Genomic DNA, 17,571 nt, shown 5'->3' with positions numbered 1-17,571 from the left:
TCTGCAGAGGCACTCCAACGACCAGAGGGCAGACTTTATGCCCATAAGGATCACACTGCAGGCCTAGTACTTAAACAAAAGGTAGGGGTAAGAAAGAGAGTGGTTTTGAGGTGAAAGTATTGGACTGGGATTCAGGATGTGTATTCCAGTCCCTGTTCTGCCTCCTGTGTGACCTAGGGCAGTTCCACCTGGGTCAAATCAACAAATGGAGTAAGGCACACATTTCTCAGAGGGGAATTCACAGATGAATTAGGTATCTAAATCTTCAATGTTGGAGTTAGATGCCTAGAAACTAAAGGCACAGAAACCCACAAAGGAGAGGGAGGAAGAGACACCTAGGTCGACCAGTAGGAAATGCTGAACAGAGAGGAGTATCTGAAATCCTATCACTCAATGCATTTTAGATAATGTCTTGTGAATGCAAAATGCACAAGCGGTCCCTGGAGCAGGGACCAGAATCCAATGCACTCCTTAACTGGCTACCTTTTGCTTGCTCTTGCTTTTGGCCCATGAATCGTGCAGTCTTGGTTGTGCAGTGGCAGCTTTATATCATAAAGAGTGTGTAAGAGGCCCTGTGATTAGACAAAAAAGTCTGGAGCTGCAGAATGCATCTCAAAACTTTTTGGAATGATGCTGCCCTGTCACCAAAAGACTTGTTGAGAATTAAGAGTATTCCCAGCTCAGCTGTGCTGGAAACACTGGCTACATTTATGCCTTTTATTTTATTTGCTCTGTTATCTTCTTGGCTGTGAAATCTTTATTGTAAGAAGCTCTTAATTCACTCTCATGATCCCAGTTTAGCTCTTTGTTTAAAAACTGGGAATCCTGAGGAGTCCTAAAATGTCATAGGACACATTTACTGCTCTTTAGGATCTGATCCTTTAGTCTTCCTGTACGCGTAACTTCCATTCACTTTCTCATTCATATTTAACCCAAGTATGAAGGATCCAGCCAGGGCCAACTTTAGCAGTTGGCTTTCAAAATAATTATACCCAAAACAGCAATCACAATCAATGCAATACAACCTGCTCAGGTACCATTTTTTTCAGGCAAACAAACCAAGTCTCCCATTCTTCAGCCCCCTGCAACTTTTTTTGTGGGGAGGAGGGGCTGAGGGGGGGATGACTAAAGGGAGGGGGACAAGATGGGGCTTTGTCTATAAATGGGGTTATTTTGAAATAGCTATGCCAGAGCAACCATTCCTGAACAACTCCATGGATGGATGCTCTTCTTACTCTAAATGTGCTCTCGTTTAGCTTATCTGCTTGGGTTTGCCCTGCTATCTTTTGATGAGTAAGTGATGGAGAAAAATATATACAGGTTCATCTACCTTAATACTGATCTGGAATCTTTTTTGTGAACATTCATCTCTGCACTAAATAAGTCCTGCCTGTCAAAGGAAGATCCTGTAGTATTATCTGCATTTCCTTAGGAAAACGACTTCATTTCCTCTCACAAGCCTATCAGAAATTTTTCTCCAAAGCCTGACGTTCTGTCATGTCGTATTTTAATTGTAGGTCCTAATAATTTGTTATCAAGACTTCCAGTAAGGCAGAGGAGTTCATTTTGCTTGCAAAAATGTTTAAGTTTTTTAATACCTTCTTTCTAGGCATAGTTAGAGGATACTCAAAAGCATATACCGCATTCTTATATGTATGTATGCATGTTCTTATACCATGCATAAGGGAATCTCAAGGACATCAGATATCCTCTCCGGTACTTTCTTAAATGTCTTAAACTTGTTTTCTGCGGGGCACTATGAAGTGGAAAGCTCAGTCAGAAAAAGATTATAAAAAATACATCCCTTAATGGGATTCTGTTTCCTTTCTTTCACTTCTCTGGTATGACCTGTTTTTGAGGCTAATGAAAAGATGTTGGAAGGCCTGGTGTTGGAGACTTACTCCCACCTCTTAACATAGCTGTGGATCACCACTTAACAGTACTGAAACCAAGGTGTCAAGGCCAGGTTTGAAGGCCATTTGGATATTAAGATACAAAAAAGGCTTCTAATGATAGTGCAGAATTTCAGACATCTGACTTCTATCAGAAGGATACGAGGAAGAATGTTTTTCATGCCAGTCTTTGCTCTTAACATGCTTGTTGGAGGTTCCCTTCTTGGGCTAGAGACAGACATTACACATAAACTGGTTTAAGTGATCAGAAACTGGTTTAAACCTGTAACAGACCAGATGTTCAGTGCATATAAACAGGTTAGAAAATGGCTGAAACTGGTTTGAAATGAACCTGGTTGAATGTAGTATCAGACTTAACTGATTTGGCTCAAACTGGTTTACGTAATGTCTGCCCCAGACCCCTTGCTGGTTTAAATTAAATCAGAGTCCCCCAACATCCCAGCATGCTCTCTGGGCTGGGTGGGGCTCTCTGCTCCCTGGCTGCAGCTCTTGCAGAGACCTGCAGGCACAACAACATCTATCTGGTTTCCTCCTGCTTTCTCCCTCTTTCCCCACTCCCCGCTAAGCAGCGATCCCTGTCCCCTCTGCCTTACACAGACACTTTAGCATTAGCTAGCAGACCACATGCTGCCTACAGTCTGCGCTGCGGCAGACAGCAGTGTTGGCTTAGGGCTTTTTGGAGCTAATCAAAGCTCAGCTGGTAATGTCCCTCCATTCCTTTTTTGTTTAAGAAGAGTTTGAACTAATGAGGGGTGCTGTGTGTTTTCTGGTGGGGTGATAAGTGCTCTGTTATCAAGAAGGGGAGGAACCCCTACTTAATCCTGATGGGGCCTGGCCACACTCCCCTCAGCTCAGCCATGTGGAAAGGAAGGGAGGGCTTCTCTAGTGCCCCCTGGCTTCTAGCCTGAGCCACTAAAGGTATGTGCCTGAATTTTTGGGTTGTCTGAACAATCACAAAGTGATTCAGCCTAGCTAGGTTAAACTAACCTGCAAAGATTGAATAAGTTCAGGCTCAGGGTTTTTGATTGTCTGTCCACAGCCTAGAAGAACAAAATAATGAGCAAAGATTACAAGAACACTTTTATTGGAAGAGCTGCTCCAGATAGCACTCAGGATATATTATTTTGTAGTTTAGAAAAGTTTAATAATTGGTGTGACAAACTGTGTAACCCCAAGCCTCAGCCTACTTTTTTGCTTTGCATCTCCATGGAACAGACTAGATTTGCCCTTTAGGTAACTCCTCACCAGCAAACCTCATTCTCCCCAGCCCCTAACCAGACTCTAGAGCTCCAGTAGAAGAATCTGTAGTTTATGGGTTGTTTAGTTTGCAAAACACAGGGATCCCCTATTGGCTACAGCAGCAGGGGACCTTGTTTCCAGGCATGCCACAAATTAACCTTGCACTCTCCCCAGGTGCCATTCTGATCCCCTTTCTGGGCACATCCAGACGAGCATGGACCTCCAGTATACGGTGCTGCACACTTTACATGCTGCATGTGCAGGTACTCCCCATGCTGCTAATTTGCAGCACACAGGGGGTTTGACCCCAGGAGAACCTACAGTGAAAAAAACCCGCACCTAAAAAAAGCAGGGTAGCACACATGGTGGCAGCATGTTATGAAATAGGATTCAGTACTAGTGTTAAAGGACTGACGTGACAACTCGTTTGATGAATGAAAGAAAGACTTTATTTACTACAAGTTTTCACAGTTAAATGAACCTAAAGCAAAGCAAAGTCCAGTGTTTAGTTGTAAAAGTGATAGTATCACACCAATTATAAGCAAAAGAGGCGGTCTCTGTCTTTTCAGCTTCTCAAAGTGTGGATCCTTTCACCTAGATCAGCTAGGCGTGGTGGCAATTCTTGTCAAAGTGATTTCTCATTCTGAAAGTTTGCCCTGTTAGCTGTTTTGTTCCTCTTTTCTAACCTTTAGCTCAGCATCTTCAAAGCATTCTTGTAGCTTGTTAATCAGGTGCCTCAAGCAATAATTAACAGGAAAATCCTGTTAATCAAACTGTTCATTACTGGTTATCAGAAAATCCCAATTTTGTCCTCGGTAACAGGAAGTTATCAATTTCTACTAAGTTGGAACATATCAGGAAATTGATTAACAAACAACCAGGAAAAACACAAGGTTTTTGAGGAGTCGCCCTTGGAAGATCAAGGGGACCACTGAGGCAAAACAAGAGTAAATCAGGAGGAGATACCTATCAAAGCCACGTCTCTTCCAACACATAAACATGTCTCTTCCAACACATAAACATGAGTTACTTGCAAAGAAATATTTACTATACTAATTAATCAGGGATTACATAGTTACCTATAGAAGAAGCCTGCTTAAAATCATCATAAATATAGTAGGATAAGCTGGAAGTGATGCCTCATTACTTCTTTTCAGAAGGTCCAGCCACAAACTTACATTTTTTGCACTATTGTCATCAATATTGCAATTGTCATCAATATTTTAAATTTTAACTTTTGTGAGTAGGCCAGGCTAAGCTTGAGTTTCACAGCCATCACAGCACGCACTGGCCAAAACAGGAGCCTGTCTGGAGTAGCCATGGTCTGGCTTCTGGCCAAGCTCCCTGCTGCAGGATTGCCACGACTGCAGCTCCCAGAGGCCCCCCAGGGCCCCAGGTAAGATATTTACATCCTTCGCATGCAATTTCATTTTTGAATAGAGATCTGTCCAGCAAACTCAGTGACCTTCTAATTCAATATTATATTCAAGAAGGATAACAATATATATCTTTTCAAGTGACTTCAGATAAACTTCTAGTTTTATTTCAGCAAATCTTTCACCTTCTTGTAAAGAATAAAAGAAATGAATGTGTGTGTGAGATTTCCTTGTCCTAGGTATCTAAGAAATATGTTTTTGGTTAGTTTGTCCCCCTGCCCACAAGATCTTATTCATTTGGAATGCAACCAGCTTTTTTAAGTTAACTCCTCTCCATACCTGGGTTGCTGTTTGTGTTTGCATTGTTGATATTTGAGATTCAGGCTCTAAACTCCTCATGCTGAGTGAGGTGTTTTCAGTCCACAAAAGCCAGGAGTCACTTGATCACTGGATTATTTGCAGCCCAAGGTTCAGCTGAGGAAGCTGGAATATCATCCTTTCCAACAGCCTCTGAACCAGATCTGCCTTCATAGATTTTCCATGAGGCAAAGAGTTGAACAAGGCTCTTGTGCTTCTAGAACAATTAACAAATCACATATTTGGAGGAAACATGAATCTTTCATTTAGAATAAAGGCATCTATCCCTTCAGGGAATCTCTCTCTCCATAAGATAGGCAGGTTCTAATACCAGAAAATCAAGATGCGCCTGTGAGGCTTGCAAGCCTCAATGAAGGTAACTGTCCATCCCTAATTAGGTGTGACAGTCCCAGAATGGGAACCTTAAGTTCTGGTCCTGGGCTGCATGACTCTGGGACAACATTTGTCCCAGATTTGCAGTATCATGCAGGGGTCTGGCTTTTCCCTTGCAGGCTGGAACGCTACCAGCCTGCAAGGGGCTGCTTGCGGCTGCCAGGAGCTGGATGCAGGGGGCACCATGTGCACGTGAGTGCTTGTACCCATGCACATGGCCAGGAATACAGCCAAGAAGAGTGGAAAGCAGTCCCTGCAGGTAAATGTGGGGGGACAGGGGGACATGGTGGGGGCAGGTTGAGGCCCCCATGTTGCAGGAGGGAGTGGGACAGGGGCTGGGGGCACTGCCCAGCCAGGGAAGTGCATGGGGCCTGGGGCCAGGGTGGGGAACAAATGGAGCCATAGGCAGCTTATCCAGGGTGGGGGGTGGCTCCCTGCCACTGTGCATGCTGGGGGGGCGGCCATGGAGGGCACATGCCCGCCAAGATTTGTGTCTGGGGCAGGAATGAACGTGGGCCTGCTGCAGGCTCAGGGCTCCCTACTCTCCTGTCTTTCCCTCGGGAGCCCCACACTGGCTGTGCACCCCTGCTCACCCAGCAGCAGCAGTGGCATGGAGTTGGGCCCGCAACTGCTGCCAGGCAGACAGGGGATATGCAGCTAGTGCAGGGTTCCCGGGGGGAGGGCAACAGGGCAGGGAGCCCCAAGCCCACAGCAGGCAGCCTGCTTCTGCCCCTGCTCCGCTCTGCTTGGCTCTGCTCCAGCTGTGGCGGGGGAAGGGGAAAAGGGGACTGGGTATATGGACTGCCTTTCCATTTTGAAAAGGTGGTTACTCTAGCCTCAGTACCATGTGCCCTACAGAGAACTAGCTCTGTAATAAACAAGAGGGGGATTGTCATCTTTCTTTTTTACCAACTGGCTGAAAAAGGAAATAATAAGAGACATGACAAATAGGTACAGAACAATCGTAGATACCAGACTATCCCAAGACAAAAAACATGGGGGTTGTTCTGACTTCCTGTCAAGAAGTAGAAGAATGAACCAGGAAGTGGTGTGGATCACACCACACTTTACGCCCTCAGGAGTGAAGCACACAAGTGTCTGGGGCACATGCACAATCCCTAGTGAACATTGCTGGTGGGAGCTTTCTGAACACCTGTGCAGAGTGCACAGGCAAACCACGGCTGAGATCCATGTGTGCGGACTCTCCAAACAGCCACAGGTAAAGGCTTGCCTACGTGGAGAAATGCTGTGGCCTAAATGTAACTGTAATGGTATAAACCTTATTCCAGCAGTCCCCTGTAGCTCTTATTCCAGTTTTGCTTAAGGTGTTTTCTGAATCATCCGCCTGAACCAGGATAGTTCTGACACTCACTTTTCTGGTGTTGACAAGCCTTAAAAACAGTTCTTAAGGCTCCTGCCACATACTATACTTGACATGATTAACCAGCTAATAGTTTTTAAGTTGTGACCCAGCCACATGTTCAATCAACTAATCACATGATAAAAGGAGGAATGAGCCAACAAAGTGTGTAATAATTTTGTGTGGGTGTGGCTTTGAAGCCAGGGCCCTAACTTGTATGGCACCGCTGCCCATCCTGGTCTGCCACCTGCCAACATAACAGTAGGACAGGTACAGGTGGCCAGAGCCCTTTAGCTGGACCTAGCCACACACCCACCCCTTGCCACCAGCCTAGGTTAACTGACCCTTCACCCGTTTCAATATAAACCCGACCCAGGCAACAAGGTTCAGCTGTGTACCTAGGCTGCTGTACACTGAGCTTGTGCTGCTACTGGCTTCCTGACAAAACTCTCCAGATACCTGACCTCACTCGTCCACAAACCCTGAGTCTGGACTGACCCTTTGGATTCCTGGCCAAGTTCTGGTTTCTTCTCCTGGACACCTGTTCCAGATAGCCTCCTGACTTGGTGCTCTGCCTGACCCTCTGGATCTCTGACTAGGTTCCCCAGATGAATCTTTCCTGGCTTCTAGCTTCCCTGTGCTCTGACTTGACATGCTCCCCTCTGACTTCTGTTGTTCCTCCTGACCTTGAGGCAACCCCCCAGACCTGGCCACCTATGACCCACCATGACAGGTTGGTTCCTATCATGACATTAATGATGTGGCCAGAGGCTCCCCTGTGGCTGGGAGCCCCATCAGCTGATTGTAGCTTGAAGTTTGGGGCTTCTGGGGTTACCCAGACAGTTTCTCACACCGGTTATGAAACTTCTTTAAACTACAAAAGAATCCATCCTCTGTGCTATTGTCTCTGGGAGAAGCTCTTCCAATAAAAGTGTTTTCATCATCTTTGCTCACTTTGTCCTCCAAAAGGGAACGAACCTCCAGTTAGACAATCTATTGCTTTTTTGAGTTTGCTAAAAGCAAAGATTGGTACGAAAGACATTTCTTGTGCCCCTGAGCCTGGGACCCTAGAGCTGATGGGGCTACCAGGTGTAGGGACACATCCCCATGGCTGGGAGCCCCATCTGCTTATCTGGGCTCCAGGCACAGGGTGTCCCATGTACCTCTGCAACTGAAAGTCCCGTCAGATAAGCCAGTCTCTGAGATATGAGAGTTCGCTACTAGCCAGTGCAGGGAGAGCCCAGGATCCTGGTCCCAGGTGCCCCCTGCACCAATAATTAGGTGTGGTGGGATCTGATGCACCATCCCACAGTCATGCCTCTGGCCATAAGACTTATTAGAGCTTCAATGATTTAGAGGTACTGAGGGAGCCCAGTCTCTTCCAGTCTTTGATTCTGTGCAGGTTCTCATCCCTGTAGTACTCACATGGACCTTACAAACTCCTTCCTTGGCACAGCAGTTTTGAACATGGAAGGAAGAGGTGTTGTTGCTAGTATGACCTCTTTTCCTGTCTCATGATTTTTTTGATGTCTGCAGCGATAAATGCAAAGATCATAAACACTGCAGGAACTAGATGAAGGTTAAGCAATTCTGACTTCCTTCTGCACAGGCTTTAGCTCCTACAGAATTTGAGGCACCAGGAGGCACAGGGTCATGAAGTGCTGGAAAACCAGGAAGGTGCAACTTCCTTGGAGGCTGGACTCCCATTAACAAACATGCTGCCCGGGGAGGCATCTCAAAGCAGTGGGTTTCTCAATTTACTGCATTCTGATTACAGTAATCTTAAAGGGTAACTTTAATTGATGATTCCATATGCTCATATAATCATGTAACTTATTAGGGATAAGAACAAGCTTACCATAGTTTTCTACTTACTCTTTTATTAGTCCTTAATGCTGAGAGCAATTACATCACATGCAATTTTAAAAAATGCTATCTACTCTGAAGAAGCATTCAACACCCCATGGCCACTTTCAGAAGAACATCTGGAAAGGGTGGCATTGCTCTGTTGATTGGGAAAGGAGTTGGGAATCATCCAGGAAAAAAGGCATTCTTTAATTATCACCTATGTATTAATACAGCATTTTTGGAGGAACTGTAGTCATAGCAAATTGATAGAAACAAAACTACAGGTTAAAGGACACTTGCAAGGAATATTTCCTGCAGTTAGAAAGCAATGAAGTGCCTGCCAACTTGAACAAACCAACAAGTGCAATTATAACAATAAAACTTTCTTTTAATTAAAATTAACACTACCGAGACATGTGCTAAAAAGGGAGCCCTGCCCAATGGCCTGGAAATCTGCTTAAAGCTGTGACGAGCTAATGTAGTCCCAAGAAAAACTTTTTTGCAACCTCACCTAGCATAGGCCTAACATTGGTCCCACTGAGGTGAAATAACATGCCCACTGCCCCAAGAGAAGCAGCCAAGTTGACAGCAAGCATTTTTGAAAAACGTCTGTAAAACCACTCTTGGATTTCAGTTTGGGTGAGCCTTAGGGGGTTTGGTAACTGTTAAATCACTGACTCAGGAGGATGGATGGTACATTTGATGAGGCAACCTCACTCCTGCTGTCAGGAAAAGAAACACTTTACAGCAAGGTGGCCTCCATCACCCCAAGGTTGAGAAAGTAATAGCCTGTTATAATTGCTCCTTCTAAAAATATCCAGCTGTAATAGATCACCACCCCAACATCCTTCTCTTGTGCCCAGGTGTCAGCACTAGGTTGACACTTCCCTTCCTCTGGACTAGAAAGCAATGCTCCACAAGAGATCACTAAGTCTCCCATGCCAAGGGTCTGGTCAAGGGCAGAGAGCAGGGTGGGGGAGGAAAGAGGCTGACACTGTTTCAAAACTGTAAAACAGGGACCCATTATAACGGAGAAAAAGGAGCTGCAAAGAGTGGTCCGCAGTTGCAGAGCAAAATCCATTGTATTAGAAAGGGCTCCGACAGATGCAGGCAACTGGGGAGGTTTGTTGCGTTAGAGCCAGGTTCTGGGAAACTGACACACCTTTCTCTGGTGAAAGGCTCTATGTCCCACGTACTTTCTATCCCTTTCTCACACGTTGTTGTTTCCTGTTTCAGTCTACGCTGGGCCAGGAGATGAAGCGACTGCTATATTTATGTGGCCACTGCTCCCATGACAAGTATAGCAAGAACACCACTTAAAACAGGAACAATCCCTTCCTGCCAGACTCTGTAAGTAAACGCGTTCTACCCGGTGAAATCACTCTGCCTGCTGCTGTGTGTGAACCATGTCGATCAGTACCTTTAAAAACCAGGGAGAATTTGGCAGAAAGGGAGTGTTCTCTTCATACCAAACACTCAAGGTTTAGAAACCCCTCTAATAGCTGCACAGAACCAGGGTATTGTTAACTTGTTTTAGCTGGCTGTGGCTGCGTGTAAAAGTGTCACTAGGTGAAGCTACACATGATGTTTACTGTTGCCTAATTAGCTCCTCTGTTAAGTCTCAGCATTTACACATGCAGCCCTATTAGGCTGCGGTAGACTAATACATGCCGCCATAGGATAGTGCTTGTCAGCACTGGAGTTTATTCAGTCAAATTAATTTCACGTGTAGATGTGCCCATCGAAGCAGCAAGAGAGATTTGGAAAAGAGCAGGGGTGGTAGTCAGATCGGTTTAATTTTGTTTGTTTCTATTTATCAAAGCTAGAAATGTTAGTGAAATTTTTTTGTTAAATCAAACTTTGGAAAACACTGACTAAGTCATCTGTGAACACTCCTTGGGGCCTAAAGAGAAGAGCTCTATAGCTATGACTCATGGCAGGTTTCCATACTTGAGTTCGAGCATCTAGAGCAGTGATCTAATCAAGAGATTTCAAAAAGGAGGTCATCCATTAAAAAAACCCAGCAACTTTCTGACTTGCTGTGGACTTTCTGAGTTCTTTGCAACAGAATTGCGCTATTATTTTTTGTGGTTAAAAAATGAGTGAAAGCTAAGAGCTGGCATTTTCTATGGGGTGTCTGAAGCCTAAAAACATTGAGAACCACTGTTCTGGGTGTCTGTGCCATGTCCCTAGTAGGTCCTGAGGATGACAGGACTGAGTGGGCCTTGCCTAGTCAAACCCATTGACACATTTCAAAGCTAGAAATGCACCCATGTGGCTGCTCCAGGCACCTGTTTTCAAGCCCTTGGTCTCCAGCGACTCTAAAAACAGGCACAGGAGACAAGTCCAAGGCAGCTTCTTCACTGAACTTCCAACTCTGGAGCACCTCCATGGATTTGAAGTACAGCAGGGGCCAGCAACGTTTTGGGGCAGTGCCAAAAGCACCCACAACCTCGACTTGTAAGATGTTGGTGTGCCAGGGGCAGACAGTGGGGGAGCCACGAGTGGCCCAATCCTTGTTATGGCAGCACAGCCCCGGCCCCTTCCCTGCTGTCTGCCGAGGTATTTACGCCAAGTAAAATGCCTTTGCGTGCCACACTCTGGCACCCATGCTGGGGATTGCCTACTCCTGGAGTAGAGCGTGCCCAGTCCTTTTCTTCTCCAGCCCCACAGCTGCTGCAGCACAGGTGGGCCCTAGGAGGCAGGGAGAGAGCTGGTGTGTGTGTAAACAAGTCCCTGAAGACTGGTGACTCCAGAATAAATGGACCTAAGTGACTGCAATAATTTTTTGTGGGTGGCATCTTTTTTAGACCAACTGCATGATTGGGATAAAGTTAGGCAAGCTTTTGAATACAAGGCCATAGCTTGAAAGGTCATAGCTAAGTCTCTCTAAGGGAAAAAACAAGAAGGGTTCAGTGTACACAGACACCACATGCCTAAGAAAGTTACAAGAGGCTTTTTCATGAAAATCTACCCAAGGCTTGAAGTAGAGATGATCTCTCTGAAGAGGTTCATTTCACACTATGAGAAAATAAAGGCATTCATTCTCACTTTTTAAGGCTTAAGGAGGACTACTAGAAAAGTGAGAGAAATGTGAGACTAAATGAAAATGCTTCATGATGGCTATTCTCCAACCGTGGCAAAGGAACTAACAGGATTTGTTTATGATTGCCGTACCAATACATAAATAAATAAAATCAAAGCACATTTTAAACCCAACATTTTGCCTCAGACTGAGCAGGCAGCACTGCCTGACACATAACATTACAAGGCCCAGGTTTCAATTGCTTACAACTTTGACAGTCTTAAGCATTTGGATTGAAAATGTCCAAGCTGGGCATCTGCCTCAGGCTGTTTGGGAGGGGCCAGGAGGGGAGTTTCAGGCAGAGCACTTCTGAGACTAGGAAAATAATACCATCTTCTAATCATGTTCAGAAAATTCTTCCAGCCGTTTCTTGAGGCGTTTGGTTCTACCACTCCCCACTTCTGGGGGCAGGGGCCAATCTTTTTACTTCCCCAAATCTCCTGCCTTATTCAGTACACTCATGTCCTATGAAAAATAAGGCAGAAGTCTTATAAGGTAACTGCCTCAGCCTCTACACAGCTGATAGAAGAGACAGCACGTGATCAAATAATTAAAAAGCCAGTTTGATCATACAGCAGGCTATGCAGTGGCCAGACACGTATGTGGCTGGACAGGCAGAGACTCCTCCCATTGTTTAGCCCCAGTAGCTTAGGGGCTAGAGGTGCATGTGCGCATGACACTTCAAAGTGGGCTAAATGCTTTTGCACTGCTTTAATGCTGTCTGTGTTTGCACACGTCAGCAGAGTATTGTGTATTAATTCTAGCTGCTGTAGGAAATTCAGCAGTGTAATGCGCCTTAAATGACTTGGGGTGCAGCAAACTAAAACTTGTAGCTGTGGCTGTGCGCCAGCCAGGAGTTTTAGTTTGCTGCCCCTACAACCGCAGAGCAAAGCACCAGGCTCCATGCAGACTCAGGGGCTCTGCAGGAAACCCTGCAGGCAGCCTGGCAGCAGCCCGGGAAGGCAGGCACCACCCAAGAAAAGATCAGGCAAGCCTGATCTTTTTTTTTCCCCCCTGGAGCCTGAGCTGTGCAGGGCTCTGGTGCTTCCCTCCACAGCTGCAATGCCCCCTGGGACTGACTGAGCTGGGTGCCACCTGGAGTGGGGGGCTGCTACTGCTGTGGAGCAATGCACCAGCCCCACCCACAGCACAGGGACCACTCCACCTGCCAGCAGCTCACCCTCCCCTCCCCACTGGAGAGACAAGTCAGCCAGCAGGGTGTGCGCCCGACACGGGGGTTTGATCAGATCTAAATTTAAGCGGTGTTTTTTAAAACCCACCGCTTCAATTTAGGGCCCTCATTTCGTCTACACGTGCCCTAGAGCACTCACCCTGGAAACAAGAGACCTACGTTCTAGGCCCCCTCTCTTCAGAGAGGAGTTTGAATTTATACCCGATTTCCCAGCAGGATGCTCTAATTGTCATGGCTTAAGCTAGGTGTGTTCTCCAGTACAACACAAAAGTTTCCACCACACTACAAGCAAGGCTTCAGGCTAGAAACCAGTGCCTTTCTAGAGTACGATCCAGCTCAATGAGCCACAACATTCTTTGGTTTGACCTCCTCCTCCTCAGCCCATGCATCTTCCTCAGGGGGTCAGCTTCAAAAGAAATACTGGAGAGGGTACTGTATATTGTCTAACCTGCCCCATTCAATATACTCTTATGTCCTATGAAAAGTGAGGCAGAGGTGGTTAAAGCACTGTGCATCCTTAGTGTGCAAACACATGCTTGTGTCTCTGCAGTGCAGGGGTAATATAAAATTGCAATCTGCGCATAAATGCCAAAAATGGCCACCTTAAACAGCTACAAAGCTGCTGTTTGGGCACATAAAGACAAATACAATTCTGTCCAATCTGTGCCCATAACATGTACATTGAACATTTAATAGAATATAATTTTGTCAAAGTAACTATTAAAAAATGTATAGAAATGAAGCCAGAATTTAAATAAAGTTGACTGAAGCTGAAACAAGCTATGTATACCATAAACCTATACCAGTTTCTTCTAACTGGCAACCAACTGAATAGGTAATACTTCTAAGAAGCTTTTGACCTGGAGGGGACTCAAGCTGCACAGCAAAAAATCTGGAGACTGGTTTGGCACACCTTTCCTGAAAAAGTAGAATGAGTGGTTATTTTCAAGCCTGGAATTTAGTAATGTTGTGGGCTGGTCACCTGCATTTACCTCATTCTTTGTACATAAACAGCCTTTACAAGAAGTTGACTAATCCTTTTTCTTGCAGATACCAAAATACTGAAAGTTAACTGACTGCAACTAGAAAAGGTAGGGAGTGCTTTTTTCAATGTTACTTGGTGCTGAAGGCAGTGCTGTCTGGTATTGAACCCAATTTTAAAAAAATTATGAAGAAAGTATCACATTAATTTAACACTCTTAATGGCCATATCTCATTCCTCCATTTCCTGCAACTTTTTGTTGCAGCCATGTCCCACCATTCAGTGCTTGCTAGATGAAAATATAAAAATATTGCTGCATTGAGCAAATATGTTTAACAAGCATCTGTCTTCACAGGCAAGTCCACCTCTTTCTGTATGCTGCTCCAGTAGAGCAGGATCATGTCTTGTCCCAAAAATGGAGAGGGGCACTGCAGTCTTTCACATGGCATATGTTTACAGCAGGAAGATCAGAAATGGCACGATAAAGGGAGATGGATTATTATTTAGATCAGATGTTTCAAACATAGGGTCTGTGGGCTATCACCAGAAGTTACAGGGTGTGGCCTGCTGCAGAATTCAGGGCCCTTTGGCCATGACCACTGGTGGTGAGCTAGGCTCACTGCTGCAGCTGCTCTCAAACTCACCCCATTGTGGCAGACCCCCATTCTCAGACCCGTCACCTTATCTGGACTCATTGCCAGATCTGCTGCCATGGTGACCACAGTGGCTGTCCCCAGGCCTTGGGCCAGATCTGCCTTGCAAGAAGCCCCGTGTCCCAGGGCCTCAGATGAGCTTGGCACCACTGATTTAGATCAAAGGGAATTCTGGGCATTTGACTACAAAGTCCCACCAATCTGGATGGCACTGTATCCAGCAGGCATCCCACAACGGGTAGCAAAATATTCACACAAGAACATGAGCCTGCAGGCAGGGTGGAGGGAACTTGGATGCCCACCTAAAGTGCATGCTGCTAGCAATGTAGTTTGCAGCACTGTGATGACACAGTGTGAATAGAGGCCACTGCAACAGCATGCTTGGCTGCGTGGTATCAACACATCTTATGCTGATGCTTCTTTTTAACGTGTGCCTGCAAATTTTGGTTTCCCCTTTTCAGATTTATAGGTTATCTTCACCTGTGTAAGACAGCAAACAAGAAGGATACATGCATTTCCAACATGATCACTGTTTCAGAGGAGAACACATAGTGTTCTATAGATGCCAATGCCATAAACACTAGGCAGTTATTAGCTACTAGCTATTTTGTCCAAGAGTTAAGTTAGCTAATATGCAAGTAAGGTAGGCAAAAAGCAGGTAAACTATTAGTACAAAGCTTATTTATTAACTAGAGGCCCAGCTAGGATAGCAGAGAAACAAAAGGTTTGTCTTCTTGTTAGATACTAGGGTTTAGGAAGACATAGAACTAACCAGTTAGCTGTCCTTGAGAAATCCTGGAGTCAGGCAGGGCTGTTAAAGGAATCATGCTGATGCTCAAGTAATAAAAAAAATGTAAGTACCCTTGCTCTCACTTTCTGCAGGGTTGTACAACTGGATTTAGAAACATGCTTCATACATGTATGTGATCATTGGAAAAATAGTTTCTGTGAACATGAGGGTTCATTCAGGATATGTTACACAAAGAATATAAAACAGAGTGCTCTTTATTGATGACAGCTGCAATAACAACACGAATTTCACTGGAACATCAGAATTGTAATATTTTTATAGTAGTAAGTTATTTAAAGACAAGTCTATTCGTTATTTGAAACTAGTTAGAACTGTTTTACATCATTCAATCAAAGTGCTTTACAAAAGGAGGTCAGCATCATTATTCCCATTTCACAGATGGGGAAACTGAGGCACATAGTAGTATTGTGACACACCCAAAGCCATCTCAGAGGCTAGTGGCAACACTTAGAATAAAAACTGGGTATCCTGGGTCTTAGGCCACTGCCTTCCTGTCCATTGCTACAAACAAGCTTGCATACAGGTACAAATATTAGCTTATTATAACTCATTTAATATGTGTTGGCCAAGCAAGAGTTTTCACTGGCAAAATTAGATAAATGTAACATATTCCCTTCAAAAGCATTGCTATTTGACTAAATGATTTATACCAGGGGCATTAGACATCCAGCCTGTAGGGGGAAGAGGGAGGGATTCTGGCAGTGGGGTGAGCCGCAGCAATCCCCATGGCTCCCTGAACTGAGACAGTAGCAAGGAGTAACATCACCATTGCTTGCCCCGCCACTGAAATCATGGGTACAGTGGGGACTTGTTTTGGCAGGTGTGAGGCATGTGATTGCAGTGCTAACCCCTGTGCCTGCCTGAGCTAACACTGTGACTCAGATAGCTATAGAGTTGAATGCCACTGCCACTTGTCCCATCCCTGGAGGTGGATCTGGATTTTGCCCATAAGGCCAAGTGGAAGAGCTTGACACCCCCAGCAACAATGGTTTATACTTTGGATTTTGCTTAGTACAATTTTACCAAGAGCTTCTATGTCAAATTTAAGAATTCATTAGTAGAAATCAAGTTTCACAGTTAAAGGCCTGGGACAGAATATTTCTTTAAAACATTAAAAACACCCAACTGACCAAGTCATCCATTCAGATCTTTATAGTGGGTGTACAGAAAAAAGGATAATTTAAAGCTGCCAAGCTAATCATGTGGCCTTGTAAGCCTGCAAAAGCAAACTCATTTCAATCCTCTGTCTCTCCAGCCCAAGGAGAACAGAGGGAGCAACTTATGACCTTTCAGTGCAATTTCCATTCTTTATTGCTTGAATATGATCAACTGGCTTTGAAGAAAATCTCTAAGGCCCCTTCGTTAGAAGTCTACCGATCAAGATATGGAAGAGAAGCTTAAGTTTAAGAGAGACAAGAGAGAGGAACTGCAACCTCCAGACTGGCTGCAGGACTGCATTGACTAGGGGAATTTTGAAAACACATGATAGATCTGTTGCCCTAATTAGATCATCAAGTTATCCTCCCTCAAATAATTCCATGTTTCATAAGGCCAAATCCACATTTTTCATATTATAGCAGAAAAAAGCAAAAATTACGTATTTGAAAAGTGTTACCATTTTTATTTAAAAGGCCAATGTTCTATACAATAAGGCTTTCCCCTCACAGTTTGGAGCCAAGCTGGGACACCAGTTTTTCCAATCTTAGTGCTAATGACATGTTTCCTTTAATCTTCAGTTTTCCTGACATAAAAGCCATGGTTGGCTTTAACTTGCCTACAAAGAAGGGAATAAAAATATCAGCATGAAAAACACATGCAAATCCCTCTCCACAAAAACACCCCCCCCTTCTCCCTACACATACTCTATACATACACTGTGAACAATAACAACCTTTACAAAAACTGAAGTTTACCAAAGCTGTTGAGAGCCCCCTTTAATGTATCCAGGTGATTTTTAGTTACGGCAAGAAGGTCAAATTATGCTGCTCTTTGATTAAATGTTTTCCACTCTCTGGGGCCAATTTAGTAACAGATTCAGTATGTGTGTGAAATTAATAAAACCTGATTCTGCAAAGCACTTAAACAATATTTGTTTTTGGGGGGGCTTTCCTTCATCCACCCATTTCTGTAGTGATTTTTTTGTGGAATTTATAACTATGACTGATTTATCTAAATAATGGACAACATTGCAAGTGATTAATTTACACTTCTCTTCTGTTTTGAAGATATGCTAGGGTCAAACTAACGTTTACATTTTTTTTCTCTTCCAAACAAGCTCAACATTGTCCCCACAGAAATACACATGCTTGCAAGTCTGCATCCAGCCCATGATTCCAAAAAACCTTAACAGAACCAAGTTTTC

General features: G+C 44.5%; 1 protein-coding gene across 1 annotated transcript in view; it reads right to left on the bottom strand.

The window, feature by feature from the left end:
* Window positions 1-15,385: 15,385 nt before the first annotated feature.
* HSDL2 (hydroxysteroid dehydrogenase like 2) overlaps window positions 15,386-17,571 on the bottom strand; it is a 41,121-nt gene continuing 38,935 nt past the window's right edge. Inside the window, exon 11 of the mRNA XM_090038865.1 lies at window positions 15,386-16,983. Coding sequence (XP_089894991.1) covers window positions 16,871-16,983 — 113 coding nt within the window. The 3' untranslated portion in view covers window positions 15,386-16,870. The remainder of the gene's footprint in view (window positions 16,984-17,571) is intronic.

Source organism: Crocodylus siamensis, chromosome 3 (assembly GCF_052110815.1).
Source record: "Crocodylus siamensis isolate JL-2025a chromosome 3, ASM5211081v1, whole genome shotgun sequence".
Taxonomy (NCBI): domain Eukaryota; kingdom Metazoa; phylum Chordata; order Crocodylia; family Crocodylidae; genus Crocodylus; species Crocodylus siamensis.
The sequence above is the reverse complement of the archived record's forward strand: the minus strand, read 5'-3'. Positions and strand labels throughout refer to the sequence as shown.